The sequence below is a fragment of the Notamacropus eugenii genome, chromosome 1, assembly GCF_028372415.1.
Source record: "Notamacropus eugenii isolate mMacEug1 chromosome 1, mMacEug1.pri_v2, whole genome shotgun sequence".
Classification (NCBI taxonomy): Eukaryota; Metazoa; Chordata; class Mammalia; order Diprotodontia; family Macropodidae; genus Notamacropus; species Notamacropus eugenii.
The window spans coordinates 632,588,567-632,613,198 of record NC_092872.1 but is presented as its reverse complement, the minus strand read 5'-3'; the positions used below and the strand labels follow the sequence as shown (position 1 = coordinate 632,613,198).

The following is a 24,632-nucleotide window of genomic DNA, read 5'->3' as shown; positions in this document are numbered from 1 at the left end:
ATTTTAATTAATGTATAGACAACTGATTTTTTATACATAATACCATTGCACACAACAGAGTACAGTATAACATACACGTAACTTTTATATGCACTGGGAAACCAAAAAATTTGTGTGACTCAGCATGATTTTATTTCAATGTTCACTTTATTGAAGTTGTCTGGAACTGAAACTACAATATCTCTAAGGTATGCCTTTACTACTCTACTGTCATCGTATCTGTTTCCTAGTCTATATACTTCAGAATGGAAGAGAGATGCTGAAAGCCAATTAACCTTTTTTTAAATTTTATAATAACTAATGACCAAAGAGTTTTATCCCTTTCTTCCTTACAGATTCAGTCACTAACTCTGATTTGGAATTCTTGGCATCTTTTGCTTCCATAGCATTATCACAAAAACAAGTGCCAAACAGGCAAAGATGTTCTCCTTCTTTCAATCAGGTAAAAAGCATTTATTAAGCTTTTACCATGTGCCAAACACAACATAAAGCACCAAGGATACCAAGAAAGGCAAAACAATCCCTGCCCTCAAGGAGTTGGTCTTTGAGTGGGAGAAATAACATGTAACTTGGTACATTTTGTACATGGTACAGAATAAATCAAAGGCAATCACAGAGGAAAAGGGATTGGGGAGAGGGGGGCAGGAGACCACTTCTCTAGAAGGTGGGATTTGAACCGAATCTTGAAGGAAGTCACAATAAGAGGCAGAGCACTCCAGGTATGGGAGATGGAAGATGGTGTATCCTATTCAAGGAACTCAGGGGGCTGAAGTTGGGGTTGGGGGTTGCTGTCCTTTGTTCTCAAAGAGAACCAAAATGACATCACCATGATAAAGTGAAATTTCATTGCGTCCAACTGTGGCTGATCAGACCAATACGAGCTCGGAATGCTCTACCACAGATTAGGCACAATAGTCCATGTGAATATTTGAGATGGATATTCCAAATTTGCACATCCTACCTTTACTTTGTGCTGTCTCAATTCTGCTCTGCTCATAAAGCACAGCACCCTTTCTGATGTGGACATGCCATGCTGAGCAGTCCTGTGCCAGTGTCTCCCATGTCGCATAATCAAATCCAAACTTCTTGAGAAAGGCCTTCAGAGTGTCCTTGTATTGCTTCTTCTGACCACCATCTGATCGCCTGTCCCATGTGAGTTCTGTATTTGAACAACGTGGCCAGCTCATCAGAGTTGCGTTCTCTGAAGCATAGTTTGAATGCCTGGCAGTTCAACTCGAGCAAGGACTTCAGTGTCTGGTACCTTATCCTGCCAGGTGATCCTCAGAATCTTCCTAAGACAGTTCAAATGGAAGCGATTCAGTGTCTTGGCATGGCGCTGGTAGACTGCCCATGTTTCACAGGCATACAACAATGAGGTCAGCATAACGGCTCTCTAGACCTTCAGTTTGGTTGTTAGTCTAATACCTCTTCTCTCTCAAACTTTTCTTCACAGCCTTCCAAACAATGAACTAGCTCTGGCAACATGTCCATCAACCTCACTGTCAATGTGTTCATCCCTGGAAAGTACACTACCAATGTAAGTGAACTTATCCACAGCATTCAAAACTTCTCCATTTATTGTAACTGATGGCTCCACGTATGTATGATGTGGTGGTGGCTGATGGAGCACCTGTGTTTTCCTGGTGTTGATTATTAGGCCAAAATTAGCACAGGCAGTAGAGAATTGATCCATACTTTCTTGCATCTCAGCTTCAGAGGCTGCATTGAGTGCACAATCATCTGCAAACAGAAAATCATGCACCAACACTCCCTCCACTTTGGTCTTGGCTTGTAGCCTTTTCAAATTGAAGAGTTTACCATCAGTGCGGTAGTTGACCTTGATGCCATGTTCATCTTCATTGAAAGCATTTAATAACATGACTGAAAACATCATATTAAAAAGCATGGCAGCAAGCACACAGCCCTGTTTCACTCCATTGGTGACTGGGAAGGCATGAGAGCATTATCCATTATCCAGAATCTGGCCAAACATGCCATCATGAAATTGACGTACAATATTGATGAACTTCTCTGGGCAACCAAATTTTGACATAATTTTCCATAAGCCTTCATGACTAATAGTGTCAAAAGCCTTGGTCAGATCTACAAATGTTGCGTACAGACCTCTGTTCTGCTCCTGGCATTTCTCCTGGAGCTGTCGGGCAGCAACACCATATCGTCTGTTCCTCAGCCCTTTCTGAAGCCACACTGGCTCTCAGGTACATGACCATCTTCCCGGTGAAGGATCAACCTATTAGGAGGACTCTAGCAAAGTTATAACCCTGCACAGGCAGCCCAGGCCATAGGGTCGTTTCTCACTGGAAGCAGCAGTGGGACTAAGCAGCCCCTGGTCTTTTAAGGATCGCACTGCTCACCTCCTAGTGTAAGGAAGGGAGGCCTAAACACTGTCTACTTACCCACCCCTGGCCTGATTACCATGGCAGGCGGGGAATCCCACTATGTAGTCAAAACGCAAAAAAAGTACAAAATGTACAACATCTGCAAAAATGATTTCACTCACCATTGGCACATGGAATGTACTCACACACTTATAGACAACACGAGGACCTCTAAGTTGGTCAGGATAACTAGAACACAGTGTATGAAGGAGAGTAATGTGCAAGACTCAAAAGGTGGGAAGAGGCCAGGTTGCGAACAATTTTAAATGCCAAACAGAGGACTTTATATTTAAACCTGGAGGGAATAGGGAGCCACTAAAGATAACAGCTAGTCAGCAGGGCCAAGAGGAAGTAATAGGAGAGAAGTGTGATGTAAAATGGAACCCTTGTCAGTGACAGTAATTTTCTTTCTTTTTTTTTTTTGAAAGAAACCGGCCTTTATTTTATTTTTTCTCTTTTTAAAATTATTTTTTCAGCATTCTAAAATCACTTCCATATAGCTTAGATTTTTTCCCCTCACTTCTCCTTCCCTCCTTCTCTCCCCACTCCCTCCCTGAGATGGCATGCTATCTTATATAGGTTCTATACATACATTCCTATTAAATATATTTTCACTTTAGTCATGTTGAATAGAAGAATTAAAATGAATGGGAGAAACCATAAAACAAAACAAAACAAAACATAATACAAAAGAAAATGGTCTGCTTCATTCTGCAATCCAATTCCATAGTCCTTTCTCTGGATATGGAAGATGTTTTGCCTTAAAAGTCCACTGGGAATTTTTTAGGTCCTTGCATTGCATTTAGGTTCTTCATAAGGACTAAGTCTACCGGAAAAATTCCTCACACGCTGGTTGTTGCTGTGTACAAAGTCCTTTCTCCTGGTTCTGCTCCTTTCACTCAGCATCAGTTCATATAAGCCTTTCCAGACCTCTCTGAAGTCTTCCTGTTCATCATTTCTTGTATCACAATAATATTCCATTACATTCATATACCACAACTTGTTCAGCCATTCCATAATTGATGGGCATCCCCTTGATTTCCAGTTCTCGGCCACCACAAAGAGAACTGCTATAAATATTTTTGTACATATTTTTATGATCTCTACGTGATATAGCTGGGTCAAAGGGTATGCACATTCTTGCAGCCCTTTGGGCATAGTTTCAAATTGCTCTCCAGAATGGTTGGATTAGCTACCTCACAGCTCCACCAACAACGAATGTGTTCCAACTCTCCCACATCCTCTCCAACATTTATCATCTTCCTGTTCTGTCATGTTTGCCAATGTGATAGGTGTGATGTGGTACCTCAGAGTTGTTTTGATTTGCATCTCTCTAATCAACAGTGATTTGGAGTATTTTTCATATGACTATAGATAGCTTTAATTTCTTCCTCTGAAAACTGCCTGTTCATATCCTTTGACCATTTATCAACTGGGGAATGACTTGTATTCCTGTACATTTGACTTATTTCTCTACATATTTTAGAAATGAGGTCTTTATCACAGACACTAGTTGCAAAAATTCTTACCCAGTTTTCTGCTTGCCTCCTAATCTTGGCTGCATTGGGTTTGTTTGTGCAAAAACTGTTCAATTTAATGTAATCAAAATTATCCATTTTGCACGTCATAATGTTCTCTATCTCTTGTTTGGTCAAAAATTTCTCCATTCTCCATAACTCTGACAAATACACTATTCCTTGCTCCCCTAATTTATTTACAGTATCAATCTTTATAGGTAGATCATGTATCCATTTAGACTTTATTCTTGGTGTATGGTGCTACCCTTCTATTCAATAAACTCCAATGGCTTCTTATCGCCTCCAGGATCAAATATAAAATCCTCACGTATTCAAAGCCCTTCATAATTACCCACTGTTCCATTCTTATACCTTACTCTTAGCCAAGTACTCTTTCATCCAGTGACACTGGCCTTGCTGTTCCATAAAGAAAATATTCCATCTCAGTTCCAGGAAGTTTTTCTAGCTGTTCCCCACACCTGGAATGCTCTTTCTCTTCATCTGCCTACTGGCTTCTCTAGCTTCCTTCAAGTCTCAACTAAAATCACATCTGAATTAAAACTACAGGAAGCCTTTCTCAACTTCTCTTAATTCTAGTGCCTTCCCTCTTTTAATTTCCTTTTAATCCTGTATATAGCTTGTTTATACCTATTTGTTTTCTTGGGTCCCCTACTGCGTTATTACCTCAAGGTAGGATTGTCTTTTGCCTCTTTTTGTATCCTAAGTATTTAACACAATGCCTGGTACATGGTAGATACTTAATAAATGTTTACTGACTGACTGTAGGATGTGATCCCTGAGTCAAGCCTTGAAGCTAGAAATATTAAGAGAATGAGGTAAGAAGGAACTTGGAGAATATTCTTGTGCAAAGGTATGGAGAGGGATTGTGTTAAATGTCTGGAAAGGCAGGTAGGAGATACACTGTGGAAGGCTTTAAATGCCAGGCTGAGGAGCTTGTAATATTATATTTTATTTCTCTCTTTCAATATGTGTCATACTCTCCAAACATCCCCTTACCAGGAGGACAGAGACTATATTTTGTCTAAACTTTATGTCTTCTCCATCTCTTAGCACAATAGTCTGTAGAGATCAAGTGCTCAATAACATTTTTTAATGAATGACTATGCCATTATCTGGAAGGCATCTTCTACTTCTTTTGCATCCCTCAGAGAACCTATAATAGCCATGATTAGGCGAACAGGACGGTGGCCTCAGGAAATGCTTGAGTTGAACCTAATAGATCAGATGAACTATGGCAGCCTTTTAATACCTTAATAATAATAATCCTTTGCCTTTCTTATTGCTTTTACATATATATAACCTCATTTGATCCTCACAATAACTCTGTATGCAGAACACTAAAGTACAAAGAACAGTGATGACTTTGGGGTGAAGGGACTAATGGAAAAGAAGCATCCATCTCCCAATCCTACCAGGACACTGAAAGCCATTAAGGAGGTATTACTGGCCATTCAAGATGGGCCTTTGGGTCCCACCCAGGTTAAATGAACCACTAAATCATTAAGACCTTTAAATCCAACTTTATCCTGCTTGGCAAACAAACCTCTGAGTGGGAGCCAGTCAGTCCTTCCTCCATAGGCCTTGGAAAGCCATTAAGGTAAAATTCTTTAGAAGCCTCAAAGTCCCAACTACTGCTCACTGTTTTGACTTGAGAAGACTTTGTTTGCCACTCTAAAAACCTTTTACATTCAAATGAGATTTTGGTTTGTGAATAGGGGCCATTTCCCAGGTGGATGTTGACAGGTAGGTTGGTTGGTTGGTGGTTATCCTTCCTTCTTGTTCTTGAAGATGACCAAAATGACATCACTATTCTAGAGTCAGGTTTCAGTGTGTCTGACTGTGACTGATCAGAAGAATTGGGTTTTTCTCTGCTCAGTGCAGTGACCAATCTTGACTTCAAAGGACTAGTGAGGGATGAAACATCTCTCTTTTAGCTCAGCAGAGGGATAGAAGGCTACAGATGAAAAATGAGCCATGCTTAGCATCAAGAAAATGATGCTAAGTGTCTTGCCCATGGCCACAGAGCTAGAAAGAATCTAAGGTGGGATCTATACTCCATCTACTAAACCATGTAGCTGCCTTCAACCAGGGAATAGTTAGATGCCCTCCAATAAGCCAATCAGACATGGCCAATATGTGGATTTGTTTTGCTTAACTATATCTGATTGTTACTGACATCACCATGGTGCAGGTCTTCCTCATCTCACATCTGCATTACTGCAATAGCCCACTACTTAGTCTCCCTGCCTCAAGTCTTTCCCTCCTCCAGTTCAACTCTCCACTCAAGTATGAAGATGTTCTTCCTAAAGTGCAGACTTAACCATGTCATGCCCCTAATAAGTCAACTTCAGGGGGTCCCTATTACCACCAGGAACAAATATAAAATCTTCTGTTTGGCTTTCAAAGCCTTTCATAGCTTGGTCCTTCCCATCTTTCCAGTCTTCTTATACTTTATTCCTCGTTGCTCCTCAAACAAGACTTTCCATTTCTCAATCCCAGTCATCTGTAGTAGCAGCAGTAGGAGGAGGAGGAAGAGTACTAACTAGCATTTATATATTGCCTACTATGTGCCAGGTATTGTGCTAAGCACTTTATCTCATTTGATGTTCACGACAACCCTGGGAAGTAGGTGTATTATTATTATTCCCATTTTACAGCTGAGGAAACTCAAGCAAACGACGCTAAGTGTCTTGCCCATGGCCGCAGAGCTAGAAAGTATCTAAGGTGGGATTTGTGCTCCATCTACTAAACCCCGTAGCTGTCTACAACCAAGGAATAGTTAGATGCCCTCCATGCTTAGAACATTCTCCTCATCCTTGTCTCCTGGCTTCAAATTCTCAGCTAAAATCCCATCTTTTCCAATAAGTCTTTTCCAATTCTCCTTAATCTCAGTGCATACCCATGAAATTATTTCCAATTTATATTGCAAAAAGCTGATTCACACAGTTATTTGCATATTGACTCCCTCATTAGATTGTGAATTCCTTAAGAGCAGGAAATGATTTTTGCCCTTCTTTCTGTCCCTAGTACTTAGCACAACAACATACTGTAGTTTAGTCATTTTCAGTCATGCCTGACTCTTCATGATCCCATTTGGGGTTTTCTTAGCAAAGATACTAGAGTGGTTTATCATTTTCTTCTCCAGCTCATTTTACAGGTGAGAAAACTGAGGCAAACAAAATTAAGTGACTTGCCCAGGATCACAAAGCTAGTAAGTGTCTGAGGCCATATTTGAACTCAGAAGATGAGTTTTCCCGACTTCAGGCCCAGCACTGTAACCACTGCCATCACCTAACTGCTACAGAGGGCATATAGCAGGTACTTAATAAATGCCTATTGACTTGACAAGGGAGGATGGGGGTAGGGGGTTGAGAGTGGAAAGAGAAAATTATAGCAGTTTTTTAAAAATGCATTCAATATTTAAGTAAGTTTCTCCTGTCTGTAAGAATGCAAGCGTCAATATATATTATCTTATACTTGCATAGTGCTTTTTAACATTTCAAAGTGTTTTTATTAAACCTGTTTAATTCAATCATTTTATTATCACAACAAACCTGAATAAAAAGTCACAAAGAATGAGAAGGAATGGAGAGGAAAATGTGACTGGCATTGATAGGCAGAGAGTACCCATACCACAGAGCTCACAGATAGATCCATCAATGTATCAAAGTACTGAGCAGCTAGTATTCCCAACAAGCTCTTACAATAGCACAGCCACAGGCTCATAGGCCTGGGAGGGGTTGTTCCCTATACCGACCCTAACCCAAAGTTTCAGCAAGAATGGATCACCTTCAGAAGTATAGAAATTAAAATGGGTATTTAACTTGCTGCATCTGGAATCATTATCCCTTCAGTTCCTGCCTTGGAGAAGTGACATTTGAATTTAAAAATAAATGAATAAATGTCAATTAGACAAAAATCCAAAGAAGTCTAAAGTCTGCCAAGACTGACTCCACAGCTCCAACATGGTAGCCAAAAAAACTATTGTGCCCTCTTAGGCTTTGTGAAGATAGATGCTACGTCCAGAACAAGGAAAGTAATAGTTCTACTATCCTTTGTTCTAGTCTTGACACATGGAATATTCTGTTCATTTTGGGAAATAAGACTTTAGTAGAGACACTAACAATTTGGAAAATGTGTAATGACAATGTTAAAGGAAAGAGATCATTCTAATCAAGGACAGGTTGAAGGGTCTGGAAATATTTGACCTGGAAAGGAGAAAATTTAGGGAGGGAGGCAAACTAACGGCCTCTCAAATATCTCAAGGCAATTATTACCAGTAAAAGAGATTTAGACTTATTCTATATGGCCTCAGAGAGAAAAAGTAGGAATAAAGGATGGAACCTGCAGGGAGGCAGACTCTGGCTCGAAATCCTATCAATCAGAGTGATTTCATCTTTACTAATTATTACCTCCCTTAACACCCCAGCGGACATAGCCCAGGACCTTACCCCCCAACAGTTCTAATGGCCTCTCAGACCACTGACTTTGCTTCCTGTTTGACCCGTTTATCAAAGAAGAACTCTTGTAGAGAAGAAGCTTGACACTCCCACCACTACAAACACAAACCAGTGACCATCTGCCAACTATGGGCAAAGCAAGCAAACCTCAAGAGCCCCAGGAACACCAGCATCCCCCAAATCCAGCCTCCACAGCCATCATGAAAAGGTACAACCCTTATGGGGATACCACCTGGCAACTGCCTTTGGCAGGTGCTACAACTCCCACTTTCTTATCTGTCATGTTTACTGAAAACTCAGAAAAGAAATTTCTCAACCACCAAAGTCCAACCACCAAGAACCAAAGTCCTTGGCACAGTCAAATGTACAGAAATGGATGTGGTTTTATTAATGGAAATGACACTAAAGAAAATACATTACAATCTGTACTGCTGCTGCACCCTAAGGGGTTATACCAGGTCTTTTTATCTGACTTTCAGCTGAAGCCTCTTATATGCTGTCTCCTAATTTAGATAAGAAACTCCTTGAAAGGGTGTATCTGACTTTTCTACTTGCATCTTCACCATAAATTAAAACTGTGCTTTGTACATAGTAATCATTTAATAATGCTTTTTCACCCACTTATTCATGCATTCTGGGAGGCCTCTGGAAAGAACCAATCAAATGTGACTTTGTGACAGTTCTCATTCCTGCAAACCTGTGGATCTCCCTATATACAGCAATATTTTGGCACAAGAGAAAGAGCAGTGGTTCCAGAGCCTGATTACCTTGGTCTGAATACAAGGTCTACCACTTATCGGTTGTGTAACAATGAGCCAACCATTTACTGTGCACGGGCCTCCATCTCCTTCTCTCTAAAATGAGGGGGCTAAGTACATTCTCTGTCTAGATCACCAAAATCCCTTCAAGCTCTTCATCCTCTGACCTTCCAATTACATAGCAGGGCTTAGCACAGAACCAAGGTCTCCCAGAAGGTTTTCTTCCTACAGATGCTGACTAAAGAAGATGGACTGTTCCTCCGGCTGCCAAAGCCAGTGAATGCACACAAGAAGAAAACTGAAAATGCAATCTCTGTGGGTATGCTTGGCCTAATAACAAATGTAAAATGTTAATTACTCAAGGAAAAATCAGTAAATGTCTCAGTTGGACATCACTCCTAAAGCTAATGCACTGCTACAGTTGAATGATTTTTCCCCCAGCAAGTGATTCTAAGAGCCAGTGTTCTGAATTTTGCTGTGTCATTCCCAAAGGGTCTTAGGAGCCATAAACAGCACCAAGCATTACCAGTGAATTATGAGCACCCCCTCGATAGCTGCACACGTGAAAAATGTATGCAATGAATTTACTGACATCCTCTGCACTTAGCCAACTTCTACCTCACAGGTACATATGATGAATATACAATATCAGATTTAATCTATTAGTTGCTCAAACAGAAAAGAAGGTTGGCTCAGTTATCCAAATATTATCTACATACAAGTGGGCAGGCCATACTTTAAGATAAACCATACCACAGAACAGGATAAAATTTTGCCTCTAGCAGGGACCTTGGAGATCACTTAATATAAAAAATTCTATCATTTTACATATGAGAAAAACAAAGCCCAAAGAGAGAATGGCTCAAAGCTGGATGGAGCTTCAAAGGATATCTAGTTCAATGTCTTTAATCTACAACAAGGAAAACCCAGTCTAAGAGAAGTGACACAGGTCAGAGCAGATGTTTACTCCTTGGTCCTAGGATTCCAAATCTAGCATTCTTTCTACTGTATAAGGCAACCTGCTCACAGAAAGTTTGAATATTAGAGGTGAATGTTTATATTGCTGAAATAATACCTATAGGATCCTTTTCAATAGAATTCCCCCAACCAAGAACCTTTAAAATTATGTGACTTGATAATCTGATCAACAATGGAGGTGGATATTAGGCTATATAAAGTCAGAACAAAAAATAAAAAAAAAGTATCGGGCCAAAATTACTCTTAAAAATCCTTTACAAAAATTTTTTATATAGTTGTAGCTGAAAAGAGACTAAGGCCCCTTTAAAAGTAGGAAGGTTGTATCTAAAAGCAGAGAAATCTCAGGTAGTTACTTTGCAGACAAATGAATAGAAGGAAAAAAATCAGGACATCTATTCAAATAAAAGAATAGGTAAAGGTTAAAAAAAAAAAAAAAGACAGGTAGCAAGAACAATGATGATTAGGGGGAAAATAATCTTGAAGGGCCTTAGCACATAAGAGTGATTACAAGATAAGACACAAGGAAGTCAAAGGGAACAAAGAGGAGGCCTTCTTCGCAACCCAAAGTGCTATGAATGTTAACTAAAATTGGCCTCATTAGCTCTACCAGACTGAACAGAATGAATAATAGACTGTTTGTGAGTATGATGAAGAGAAGAGTGTAGAATCCCACAAAGCCTGGCAAGATACTTACACTAACAAATGAAAGGCATGAGGAATGGAGAACAAATGAGGGCAGAGAAGATGCATGGCTTCCAACTCCTGTTCACTGCAGTGTATAAGCTCACGGAATGGAGTGGTAGGCAGAATATCTCTCTCTCCCTCTCCCCTCCCCAACCCTCCCCCCCCATTTCAAACTGAGAAAGAAAAGAAGGTTTGGGGGTGATATTTTCCCATTCGTCCTCAATTCAAAAAATGTGCTTGCCACTTCTGACAGCTGGATTAAATTATTCCAATACTGTCTAATGAATATAGACACTCAAAAGAATTCCTTTCATTTGCTTTCTTTAAAAAGATGTGGCAAGCCCATTTTTTAAAAGCTTTTATCTAAAATTTACTGTCACTGTAAAATTTACTGTCATATAACAATATGAAAGCTGGACTGCTAGAGAAAGCACGACTATAACTTCTGCAGAAGTTGAGGACTGACTAGTACTAGTACTGAGAATTTCAACAAAAACAAAACAAAATGTAGAGACCAGTTCACAGTATATTATTCATAAAACTTAAAAGGTCATACAAACAGATTGTCTTACTGAAGAGACAGCTTGTCGAGTACTTAAAAGAGCACTTATCCTGAAATAAAATTATTTGAGTTAGAGTCCTGGTTCCCGTCCTTTATGGCTGTGGGACCCTTAGAAAAGCTCAACCCCTCTGAACTACACAATGGAAGCAATACTTAGGATTGCTACCTCCCAGTATTATTGTGAGGGACACATTTGGCAAGCCTTAAAGCCCTAGCATCATAGATTTAGATCTGGAAGAGAACTTAAGAAATCTAGTCCAACCCATTCATTTTACAGATAGAGAAACTGAAGACCAGAGATAGGAAGTTATTTGTCCAAGATCATACAGCTAGGACACAGCAGAGGCAGAATTCAATATCAGTTCTTCCAACTTCAAATCCAATGCTTCTACCATTACACTACAACTATATCTTATGCAACAAAAATATGGGTTATTATTAAATCGAGTATAAGAATTTCTCTCTCCATGGCTATTATAGAGTGGTTTGTATACATATCATTTCTCATGCTAACTATGAGTTCCCTCTAGCAAGTAATCATGTCTTATACATTTTGTATCATGCACAGAACCCGGGTAGGCACACTACCTTGCACATAGTATAAACCTCAATAAAAAAGTGTATTGAATAGAATGTCTATTATTTATGTCATTGAACTTAAACATATCTTCATGCAGACTTTCCTACAGTTCATTTAGAATTTAATCTAATTTTTCAATCTACTTTTTTATTTTAAAAAAATCAGAGCTTTCCTCTTATCCTGGTTTTTAACCAATTTAGAAAGAATATTTTTTTAAAAGGACTTTCTAAAAAGTTAAATATCAAAGAAGAGTAAAGAGGTATCCCTGTTTTAAAACCATTAATAACCATGACCAATAGATGATGTATCCAGCTATGTGACCTTGGTAAAGTCACTTCCCTTCACTGGCCTGTTGCTTAACTCATATGTAAAATGAGGGGACTGGGCAAAATAATCTCTAAAGTCCTTTCAGCCTCTACTATTCTGTGCATCTGAGTCTGTTGGAAGGAATTTAGAAACTTTTTATAGCAAAAATCCTTAAGCTGTCATTAATAAACTAAATGTTAAAAAAACTAAAATTTAAAAAATTAAAGAGCAAGTCAGTTAGTTATTGAAGAAGATAACCCCAAGAGTCCTCTTTCTAGCTATCAATACCAAGTCTGATAAAATGACAATCCAGTTATAGGGACTGAAGATAACCTAGCCTTTTGGAGTATGTATTCCTTTCCTTATTGTTACTGATGAAGCAGTTGTGCTTTCGTTTAGTTTGGCAAGTGCTATGAGCCCTGGGATGTTGAGATCATAAGTCTTACTCCTAGGACAACAACTCCTTTATTAGAAACTGGCTTAAAAAAAAAAAAAAAGTAAAAACAGACCTTAAAAGCTTAGCCCTAAGATTCTGAATACTATAAATGTCTCTGACTTGCATAAACACAAACACATATTCCAGATCATTTTCAAATAAATAATGGCTGGCTTATTTGGAAGAAATATTTGGCAGAGAAGTTAAACAGCTATGTCTAGAGGAATCTTTCAAAAATTTTCCAGTTTTTATAGACAGCTGATGAGAAATGGTTCTCTGAATTCCTCTGTTATCAATTTTTTTAAATTAGTAATTGCTCAGAAATGAATTTTGTCATCAGTGAGCTAGGAATCAAGACAGATTAGGGTTCAAGAACTGTTTCCAATGCTTCTTAACTAGGCAACCATGGGCAAGTTACTCCATCTCTGGGTCTCAGTTTCTATAGCATCATCTGTAAAATGGGAATATTTCCCCTTACAATATTAGCTGTTTTTTTTCCAGACCCCAAACTACTCCCTGAAAGAAAGGCTCCTCCTTTGTAACAGCAATCATCATCCAGTGAGTCATAGAATACTACAGCCTCTGAAGACCTAAAGTTGATGATCACCCAAAGCGCGATCAAGAGCTGTATGGTAGGCATAAGCAGGCTACAACACATAATAAACAGAAAACATGGGCAGGAAAAGTTGTATGAAGTATATTATAAGAGAAACCATGACCCAAAAAAACAAAGGGCCAGTCAAACATCAAAGGTGAGGGATAACCCAATGAGAGTCAATATACTCTCTTGTCATTCAAACATCAAGAGAACAGGAGCAGTTACGTTGCATGGTGGACAAAGCACTGACCCGGGAGTAAGGAGGGCCTGAGTTCAAATCCAGCCTCAGACACTTAACCTTGTTGTCAAGAGAGAGTCAGAGAACTTTTGAAGCAACAGTCATAAGAAAAAAAAAACTTCAAATCACTAATAATTAAGAGAAATACAAATTAAAGCAAATCTGAGGTTCCACATCATACCCATTAGATTGACTAAGATGACAAAAAAAGAAAAATGACAAATATTGGAGGGAAAACAAGCTCATTAATGCACTATGGAGGAGGACCCATAAATTGGTCCCAAAAGTCTTAGAAAATATTTTGGAACTATGCCCAAAAAAGTCACCAAACCTTTAACCTGGAGATATCCTTTTTAGGCCTATATTCCAAAGGTAATCAAATTAAGAAGAAAATAATCCATATACACAAAAATATTATAGGAGCTTTTTGTTGTATCAAAAAATTGGAAACTCACTGCATGCCCATCAATTGGGGAATGGTTGAATATGGTATACGGATGTATACTGTGCTAAATAATGATAAAACGAATAATTTCAGAGAAACTTAGGAAAACTTGTATGAACTGATGCAGAATAAAGACAGCATACTCAAAAGAATAGTTTATACATTAACAACATTGCAAAGACAAATAATTTGAAAAGCTTTAAGTACACCAACCAAAGCAAATGATCAACCATGATTTTGGAAGACAGATGATGAAGCAGGTTATCCATCTCCTGACAGAGAAGTAATGGGCTCAAGGTGTAGAATGAGTCATACATTTTTGGATGTAGCAAATACGAGGATTTGTTTTGCCTGATTATTTTTTTTCCACTCCAATGGGATGGGACAGATGGGAGAGTAGGAAAAAAAGACTACAAGACTGGAAAAAAAAGTGTGTGTGTGTGTGTGTGTGTGTGTGTGTGTGTGTGTGTAAGAGAGAGAGAGAGAGAAAGAGAGAAACAGAGAATGAGAAAGACAGAGACAGAGAGAAAGAGAGAAAGAGAAAACACTTGAGGAAGGCCCCCAGCATACTGGCCTCCACTACAGCAGATTTACAACAAAACATAGACAAATGTCTCACAGGATGGGCAAAGGATAAACTGGCTATGACCTGAAACACTGGAAACAGTACAAACATTAATAAGATCATAAATTCATTGACTTGTTAGAGAACCAACCTCACAAGATTGTTGTGAGGAAAGTACTCTATAAACCTTAAATACTATTACCTATATGGGTCAGTTTCTCTTTAAAAGTCTGTTCCTTTTATAAGAAAATTTATTTCTTTGGACTTTCCTAAGATAGCAAGAAAAGCCAATACTCTGGATAGAAATTTGAACAAATTATGAAATAGGTAAGGTTGGGGAAAAACGGAGATTTCTACTCTAGGTTCATAACAAACAACAAAAATGTACCCATTTTTTACTGCTTAAAATCTATCTTATCTTAACCCCCTTTCCCTTTCCCACTTTCTACTCTGGATATCTAGATTAACATCCATGGTATAGTCAGTTAGATCAAGCTTTTATAGGATATAGCTGTTATGCTTCAGGGGGCAAGATATGATTAGTAGTAATATCTGTGTAATAGTGAGCTATGCCGTAATATATTTGCACTGTAATACAAAAGCAGTTTTACATATGTGTGTTACAATTAGCTGAACAGTGCCTATTACCCTATTACATTCTTTATACAACAAAATGAAATAAGGAGGCTTCCTTTCACAGCCAGGCACGGAACTGACCCTAGATTCTCAAAAACAATGATAGCAGAACCAAACGCTCTCACTGGTTCCACCATGCTGGAAAAGCCTCAAGCACAGTTGGGACATAGACTGAATCTGCTACCTAAGAGACAAACACAGCTAAGATACAGAGAAGCCCACCAACGGGCTGGCTACTACATGATGAACTGTTTGACCACGGCGGCCATTAAACAAGGAAAAACTCAAAATGACCTGTTCAGTCAGTCCCTTTCTTTAGTGATGATATTGGAGATGTGGGAAAAGAGGCTAAGGGAGTCCAAAGAACCACAAGATGTTTAGATTATCTATAAGAATCAAATTAACTATAGACATTCTAAATATGATAAATGAAATGAAAAAACAAAAGAAAGTTGCAATTAAATGAAGAATGACATTCAAGTAGTGCCTGGGGAGGCAAAAGATAGGGTAATACTGGTTTTTTATTAAGTACTCACAACAGAGGCAAGCTGGGTAGCACAGTGGAGAGAACTCTAGGCCTAGAGTCAGGAAAACCTATGTTCAAATATGGCCCCAGGCACTTTCTAGCTGGATGACCCTGGGCAAACAACTTAACCTCTGTCAGCTTGTTTCCCCAACTGTAAAATGGGGATTATAATAGCACCTACCTCCTAGGGTTGTAGTGGGGATCAAAAGAGAATATTTGTAAAGCGCTTAAAATAATACCAGGAATAGAGTAGGCACTTAATAAATGTTTGTCCCTCACAGCAACAAGAAATGTCTTTTCATGGAAGACTTGGTCTTTTTGTCTTGCAGTGCTCATAATGAACATGAATAAAAAGGCTACTATGAAATTAATTACAGCTTATGGGCCAGTACCTATTTCAGAGAATTGAAGAGGTAGAGAAACTACAAAAGATTTAACAAACTCCACCAAACTAAGGCAATATATACTTTGATGCTCAGTTATTTTAAATGAGGCAAGGAGGGGTGGGGCGCGATGTTCGTCCTTCATTGTCAAAGAAGACCATGTTAGCAGAGAAATGATGACTTGACTTTGTTTTGAGTGAGGGAGGGCTGTGCAGGTCACCAGCCTCACTTCTCCTCCAGAGTTATCTGAATCCAGTGACCAGATATTCCAGGATGACTGGAGATGACCCAGGATGAGGCAATTGGGGTTAAGTGACTTGCCCAAAGTCACACATCTAGTGCATGTCAAGTGTCTGAGGTGAGATTTGAACACAGGTCCTCCTGATTCCTGCACTGGTGCTCTATCCACAGCACCACTTAGCTGCTGGGGGTGGGGTGGGGGTGTAAAGACAATGGAAACGAAAAAAAGTACTAGAATCATGGCTCAGGTGTGAAAAACCAAAGAGACCACAAAAGTATATAACCTACTTCCGAAGTTATATATATATATATATATATATACATACATATATTCATGAATACATTTTTCAAGAAGAGAGTTAGAAGGTAAATGTGAATATCATAATAAAAAAACCCTGACTATATCTTTAAAGATTGAAAACAAACTGGTTATTAATATTGAAGTTTTCTAAAAATAGTCTTCCATGTGCACTCAGCTCATAGCTGCTGTTCAGTCATCTCAGTTGTGTCTGACTCTTTGGGACTCCATTTGGAGTTTTCTTGGCAAAGATACTGGAGTGGTTTTCCATTACCTTCTCTGAGGCAAACAGGGTGAAGTGACTTGCCCAGGGTCACACAGTCAGTAAGTGTAGGAGGCCAGATTTGAACTCAGAAAGATGACTCTCCCTGACTCCAGAGCCAGCACTGTGCCACCTAGCTACCCCTAGGTATAGCAAATATATATACGAATCTGAAATTGTCATTTAGAAGACAAAGTCAGGAAGAATTGCTGAATCTTCCAGATGGTTGAAAAGAATTGTTGAATTTGCCCAAATATACAAGGAAATCTACGCAGGAGAGAATATATATTAGAACAATGGAGGCACCATCTTATATAATTTCTTAAGGGAAAATACCAAAATAAAGGAGAAAAAAAACATACATACACAATTTATATTATTGTTAATAATAACAGCTGACGTTTATATAGGGCTTCCTCTGTGCCAGACACTGTGCTAGGGGCCTTAAAACATCTCATTTGGTCCTAACAACCCCACAGGTAGGTGTAATTGTTATTCCAGTTTTACAGAAAGAAACTAAGGCAAACAACAGTTAAGTGACTTGTCCAGAATCACACAACTAGTAAGTGTCTGAGGCCAGAGTTGAACTCAAGTCTTCCTAATTCCAGGCCCAGCCATCCTATCCACTCTACAACTTAACTGCCTAAATAAGATTATCAAGGGATTAATTGTCAACTACTGACAATGATAATGATAATGATCTTACACATGTAATGAGAGTTCTCCTTAATTAAAAAAAAATAAGAGAAGGGAACTTGAGGCAGATTGTAGCAGACTATCTTCTACTACAAGCCACTGACGGACAGGAATGGAGAAGATAAGATTCCACTGTGATTCCTGAACATAAAATCTTGCCCTGATTAGGGGATTTTAGTAGTATATTGTAGTATATATATTTAGTACTATTTTGTAACTCTAGGGGTCACATTTTAAAATAGATACTGAAGAAAAATATTTCAGAGAAATGAACGAGCACTTGAAATCACATCACACAAGTAATTGGTTGATTGAACTGAGGTTGTTTAGCCTGGAACAAAAGAAGATAACTGAGGAAAGGAAGCAGTCATCAAATATTTGGAGGGTTATCATCCGTAAGGGAACTAGACTTGCTCCATGTTTCCCCACAGGCCTAGGCCACACATGTAGCTTACTAACAATTATAGGTATCTAACAAGGAAAGGGTGACACAAAATAGCAAAGAAGTGTTTAGACAGATATCTAACAGACAGAAATACGTAAAGACTACTTGATTTCCATGATGTCGGAGGTCTCTCTTCCACCTCTAGGAATCTCTGATTCCAACTCCAATCCTTCCCAAGTATCAGACTGATACTGCTGCCAAGCCCTCTTCATTCTTGAAACTCTTCTTTGTTTCTAGGTAACACACTCTCTCTCCAGCTACCCCTTCTTTATTTCTACTTCCTCCTCTGCCCCCATGTTCATTTTCTCTCTTTTATTTTCATTCTCTCCCTCATCTCATCATCCACTTTTGTGGCTTCAGTTACACAGATGACTCCCAAATCGATAGGTCCAATTCTGGTGTCTCTCCAAAAGATCTAGTCCCACATGTCTCCACTTGCATGTCCTGCTTTCATGAACAGCATGCTGTTCATAAAACCAAGCTTGCCATCATCTTTCCTCCAAACCAGCACTTACTCTAGAATTTCCTATCTCTATCATTGGTATTACCATGCCCCAGAGTCACTCAGGTTCAAAATCCTGGTATCATTTTCTCCTTCCACGTCCAATCCATCCTAAGTCTAGTTGATCCAACTTCTCACTAATGTATATTAAACTCTTTTTTTCACTCCTAATGCTATCAAGCTACTCAAGATGCCTAATGCTATTGTCCTTCCTCACCAAACCATCCTATACACCACTGCCAAATTACCTTCTTAAAACCCAGCTTTATACATCACCAACCTGCTCAGAATTTTCAAAAGCAGAACCATACTGCCTACATAATAAGACCCTCCACTATCTGGACCCACTCTCCTCCTCCAAGGGTATCTCCTATTACAATCTTCCCTTCCTCATGCCTTCCCATCTTAAGTCTTCTACTTCCTCCTAAGAGTCCCACCTCACCTAAAAAGCCTTCCCTAACCACAATAACCCGCAATCACGCATTTCTCTCCATTGGATTCCTGCAGCACTTGGACCCTACCACCAGATACAATCTATGCTGTCACACGTCTCAATTTCTCTCTTTCCTGAAACTGGAAATGCCTTCTCTTTCCAACTGGACTCTAATTCCCTTATGGGAATGTATCTGGCATGTAAATTTACATCCCCAGCACGCGGACCCAAAAGAGGACAGTGACAACAACAAAAGGAAGGTGTGCTGAAGACACCCTCTAGGGTATTCCAACTACTTCGGAACGCCATGAGTCTCAGCTTGCCCCAAAACACAACTAGATCCCCAATTTCATCAACAAACAAAGGCTTGCTGACATGTCTGTCTTGACTGGGATGCTTAGGGAACTTCAAATCGATCTCCCCAAGATCGGTCCTACGCTTTGGGGGGAGGGGAGGGCAGTGCAATGCCAACCGCTCCTCCATCACCTGTAAGCATCGCTGACTACAAGTCACACCGGCCAGGACGTTTCCGACATCACCTTCGGTCCGTCCCTTCCTTAAAGCCGCCGTGGGGATGACCCACGCCCGGGGGCTCACACGGATCAGAGACGCCCTTCAAGTGGGGCTGGAAGGCCCTTAGGGTTCACCCAGATCCCACCCCTTCCCTCAGGAGAGAAGGCCCAGAGAAGGGGCCGAGCAGGGGCCGGCGTCCAGGCCCCCAGCACGCCGCCCACCTCGCCCTACGCAGCGCGGACCGCGAGGCTTTCCCTGCGGGGGGCTCCTCAGCATCCCCGCCTTCCAAGGCACCCGTGCTCCGGGGCGGCCCCGGGGGGCAGCGGAGCATCCCTCCGGCCCGCACTCCTCCCTCCCTTCCGCCAAGGGCGGAAAGGGCACGAGGGCAGCCGGCCGCCCCTCTCGCTCCCCTACCTTGTCCTCCGCCTCCGGCCGCCCGTCGGGCTCGTGGGCCAGCCTCTGCCTCAGCTCCGTCATTCTGGGGAAGCAACCCTCCCTGCGGCCCCCGCCTGCACCTCTGCAAGGACGCGCTTTTCCGGCAGCGAGGCAGGAGCCTCCTCGCAAGCCGCTTCCCCTCCGCCCGCCCGGGCCTCGGCCGAGCCCCCGCCGCCGCCCCCCGCGGGGCTGGAGCTCTGCTTCCTCCGGTGGGGTTCGGATCCGCTAGGCGGCCCCCGGCCAAGTGCAGGCGAACAGCGAGGGAGAGCGCAGGAGAAGGTACGCGACAGGACCTGCCGCGAAGACGCCCCCCTCCGACAGGCCGCCGCCCCTGGGGGCCTCCCGAAGCTGCTTTTGTACCGGCTCCGCCCAGATCCAGGACGCAAGACTGCCGCCCCCTTCACCTCCCCCGGGTCGGCCCCGCCCCGGACCGCACCCCCTCCTTTAACCCAGGCCCGGCGCGAGCCCGCCACTTCCCCTCTTTCCCTGCAGGGGGAGCCCGCAGGCGCAAGGCGCGGGAGCGCGCAAGTCCGCGCGGGCTCGCCGACCGCCAATCAGCCACGTCACGCCACTTGGGAGGGCCGAGAGCAGGGAGATGCGCTCTCATTGGATGCCCTTCTCCCAGAGGAGGAAGCGGAGCGGGGCGTCTTCACCCAGTTTGCGTCATGGTTTCTCAGAATCACGCTTTTAAAGGCGTAGCATTTCAAAGGAAACCCGTGGTACGGAAAGAGTAATCGAAATATTGAAGGCAAAAATAAGTTTGCAGACCCCAGGTTAAGAACCCCTGAGTCAGAGAGAAAAGAGAAGAATGTCAACTCCTTGAGGGCAGGCGTTATTTTTTTTCCTTTTTGTCGCTGTGCTTCCTGCACCGTTCAATAAATAAACGTTCCCTAAATTGAGGGAGTTTACAATTTGGGGAGCAGAAGGAAGAGGAATAGAGAAGGGAGAGAGGGAGGTTGGGAGGCTGAATAACGGCGGGGGCGGGGCCGCAGAGCCAACGGCCCGCGGAGGCTCGCGGAGTGGGCGGGGCTGGAAGGCGCGCGACGCGGGGTTGGACGGCTGGGTTCCGCGGAGAAGCGGCCCTCCCCGCCGCGGGATTGGCTGCGGGAAGCCTGTGCCGTGCCGGATCCCCGCGGCGGGGAGGGAAGGAGGGCTGGCCGAGTAGCCGGCGGCTGGGTGACGTGACAGTTAGGTCCGGTTTTCCCGCGCCGCTCGCGGCGGGTTTGGACGGTCGTGCGGCCGCCCCTCCCTCCCCCCCAGTTCTCCCTAGCTCGGGCTGCCGGGGCGCTTCGAGGATGAGCTGTGGCTGGGATGCTCGTTACCTCCCGCCCCCGGCTCCTCTGCGGTTCTCCTCGTGACCGGTGGCCGAGCCCGACGCTGGAAAGGGAGCCGAGGGGCGTGTGACTTCGGGCGCCTTTCTAAGGCCACCTCCCCGGTCTTGTGCGATTGGGAACGTGGCAGACTGAAATTTCAGACCTCTGCACTCTGGGCTGCTTGTTTGTGTGTGCCGGCGAATGTTTAACAACCGGCTCCTAAGGGTTAAAAATACAGACTAACCGCTTCTGAATTTAACTATTAAAATTTCTCCTTTACTTAAGACTGGCCAACAAAACAATTTGTAGCCTGATTTTTGTATGATTTTGTTTTGTTCAGTGTGACTCTCAGTGACTCCCCTTTCCTTATTTTGCAGATGAGGAAACTGAGGCAAGCACACAGCCAGCGTTTGAATCTGCAGTTGGACCCGGGTCTGCCCCGATTCCAGGCTTCTCACCCCCTCCCCGAACCACCTAGACGCCCCTTATTGTGTGTCGCTGGGTCCAGTTTGGCGCTCCCACGGCCTTGCCGACCTCGGCAGTCTAGATGCTGACGCTGACAATTTCACGAGCCGCCCAGGCTGGCTCCAGCACACCCGGACACAGTCTCCTCCATTAGGCCGAGCTCCGTGAGAGCGGGAATGTTGTAGATGTTTGGGGTTCGTCCGGTTTTTTGCTTTTCGTTGTGTCCCCGGGGTTTAACCCAGTGCCCGACACATGGTTTGCGTTCGGCCTTCGTTGCCTTCAGAGAAATGCTAACGAGTATAAGGGCGTCTTGTCTGACGGTGATGTGCTGGGAAGGGACCTCCCTGGAGTCCAGCGAACTAGCTGGTAAACGTCAGAGTTCTTGTGCTCACAAGGATTCGCTTATACCGGAGCTGAAGTAACCACAGTACGGTATGCAAGAGTGGTAGGCAAAGATGAAGGCAAAGGGCAGACAATGCCCCAGGAGGAAGAGCAATTCCAAGCGGAAGACTGATGGAAGGCTTCACCTCATGGAGATCACTGACCCAGGCTTTGGAAGGAAAGGGAGACTTCCTAAATATGAAGATAAGAAATCGGCGCATTCCCGGAATGGGCCTGAATGCCCAGGGATGAGGCTGCAGCTGATGCAGGGACAGAGAGAAATCTGAGTCATCTGCCTGGAGTTAGTAGTTAAACTCTTGAGAGCTGCAGAGATTACAGAAAAAACAAGAAAAAGCAAAAAACTAAACCATGTTACCAGTAATAAATTCTTGTTAACATCTATCAACAAGCTTTATAAGTGCTTCCAGTATATCAAGAAAAGTGCTAAAGACTGATGAGACAGGAAAAAAAAGGAAAAGTCTGCCCACAGGGAGTTTACATTCTATGAGGGAAACAAGCATGTACGTGAATAGATAGATTCAAGATACAAGGTAGTTTCTAGGGAAAGGGTCCTACTACCTTGCTAGGCGGGCTGAGTATGGCCATACCTAGGCAGTGGTAGCAGCTAGCTGGCTCAGTAGATAAAGCACTGGGCCTGGAGTCAGGAAGATCTGAGCTTTAGCTGTAAGACCTTGGGCAAGTCATTTAACCCTGTTGCTTTAGTTTCCTCACGGGTATTATAATCTAGAGATACCAATGGCCATTCTAGTATCTTTGCCAAGAAGTGATACATGAACTGAGTCTTAGAGGAAGCTAATGATTCCAAAAAGCAAAGCTGAGTGGGTATTACCTTTTACCCATAGAGGACCTATGCAAAGATACAGAGACATGAACTAGAATGTTATGTGAGGAACATATATTATTCCTCAGATACTGTTCCTGGCTCGAAATTCTAGATATTTGACACCACTGTTAATTCTGCCTTACAGTATATTGGTAGCATTTCTACAGCTTAAGAGGTCAATTCCTCCAGGTTCCTCCTAGGCCACAACCCAAAGTCCACAAGGATTTGGGAAGGGAAAATTTTAGAATGGAATTCATCCACAAGTATTTATTATCCTAGCACTCTGCTAGGAGCCAGGGATACAAAGGATGAAACAGTCCCTTCTCCCAAGGAGCTTACATGGGGAGCTTTCAGCACGAAGGTCAGCAAATACATACTGACTTTCTAGATGGCTCAGTATGTAGTGATTGAAAGAAATAAATACAAAGTAGTTAAATACAAGGTATTTGGAGATGGAGGACAGGCACTAGCAGTGATTAGAAGAGATGAGGAAGGCCTTCACACAGTGCTTGAGCTTAAAGGAAGAGAGGGACCCTGAGGTAGAGCTAAGGAAGGAATGAATTCCAGACATGGGAGATGACCAGTGCAAAGGCATGGAAATGAGAGGTGGGCTATCTATCAAAAAGGAATAAAAAGGCCATTTTTGCAGAAGTAAAGTCCAATGAAGTTGAAAAGATAGGTTGGAACCAGGCTGTGAAGGGCTTTAAAAACTAAACAAAGGAGCAACAACAAAAAAAGCTGTAGGAAGCCTTAGTATCTGATTAACAGAGCCACATAGTCACATTGACACTTTGAGAAAATTTCTGTAGCAGCAGTGATTGTGGTTCTGGTCTGCTACCATAAAGGAGACTTTTTCATTGGCTGGGGATTCATAACCAGAAGTGGAGAACATTCAAGGGGTGCTAGTTCATCTTCTCTAGGTTGGACTAGAGAATGGACCAATCAATAGGCTGATACAATAATCTAGGTAGGAGGGGAAAATGATCATTTGCATAGCTCCTACTAGGTAGATGCTATTATTAGCTCCATTTTACAGATGAGAAAATTAAGGCACTTAAGCGTCTTGCTCGGGATCATACAGCTAATAATAATAACTAACATTTACATAGTGCTTACTATATTCCAGATGCTTTGCAAATATCCCATTCGATCCTTAAACAATCCTGTGAGGTAAGAGTTACTATTATCATCTTCGTTTTACACATGAGGAAACCCTAGGGTCACACAGCTAATAATTGTCTATGATCAGATTGGAACTCAGATGTTTCTGATTCCAGGCCCTGCACCCTCAGCTGCCTCTAGGTTGATAAAGTAGTCACTGCGTGAGTGGAGAAATGTTGTGGAGGTAGAAATGGCGAGATTTGGCGACTAATTGGATAGATAAATGTAATGAAGAATGGGCAGTCAAGGGTAATTTCGAATTTACAAACCTCTGAGACTGGTACCTTTGACAGACATAGTGAGGTTTGGAAGGGGGGGTTTGGGGAGAAAGATAATGGGTTAAGTTTCAGACATATTGAGGTTGGTATGTCTTGGAAAGAATCAGTTTGAAATGTTCCATTAGCCACTGGTGATGAAGGACTGCAGCTCAGGGAGAGATAGGCTAGACATTCTTATCTGTCAATCTACATGGAGATGGTAATTAAAGTTATGAGAGTTGATGAGGTTCCCTAGAGAGTGTAGAGAGAAAATAATACCCCTGCTACTCATAGC

At 42.0% G+C, this 24,632-nt stretch overlaps 1 protein-coding gene across 2 annotated transcripts in view; it reads right to left on the bottom strand.

Moving 5' to 3' along the window:
* The window catches only part of CDS2 (CDP-diacylglycerol synthase 2), a 66,009-nt gene extending 45,761 nt beyond the window's left edge, over positions 1–20,248 (bottom strand). The window contains exon 1 of one of the 2 annotated variants that reach the window (XM_072635311.1): positions 19,896–20,248. In XM_072635311.1, the coding sequence (XP_072491412.1) occupies positions 19,896–19,958 (63 nt within the window). In that variant the 5' untranslated portion in view covers positions 19,959–20,248. The remainder of the gene's footprint in view (positions 1–19,895) is intronic. The other variant, XM_072635312.1, reaches the window with a different exon arrangement.
* Positions 20,249–24,632: the final 4,384 nt, after the last annotated feature.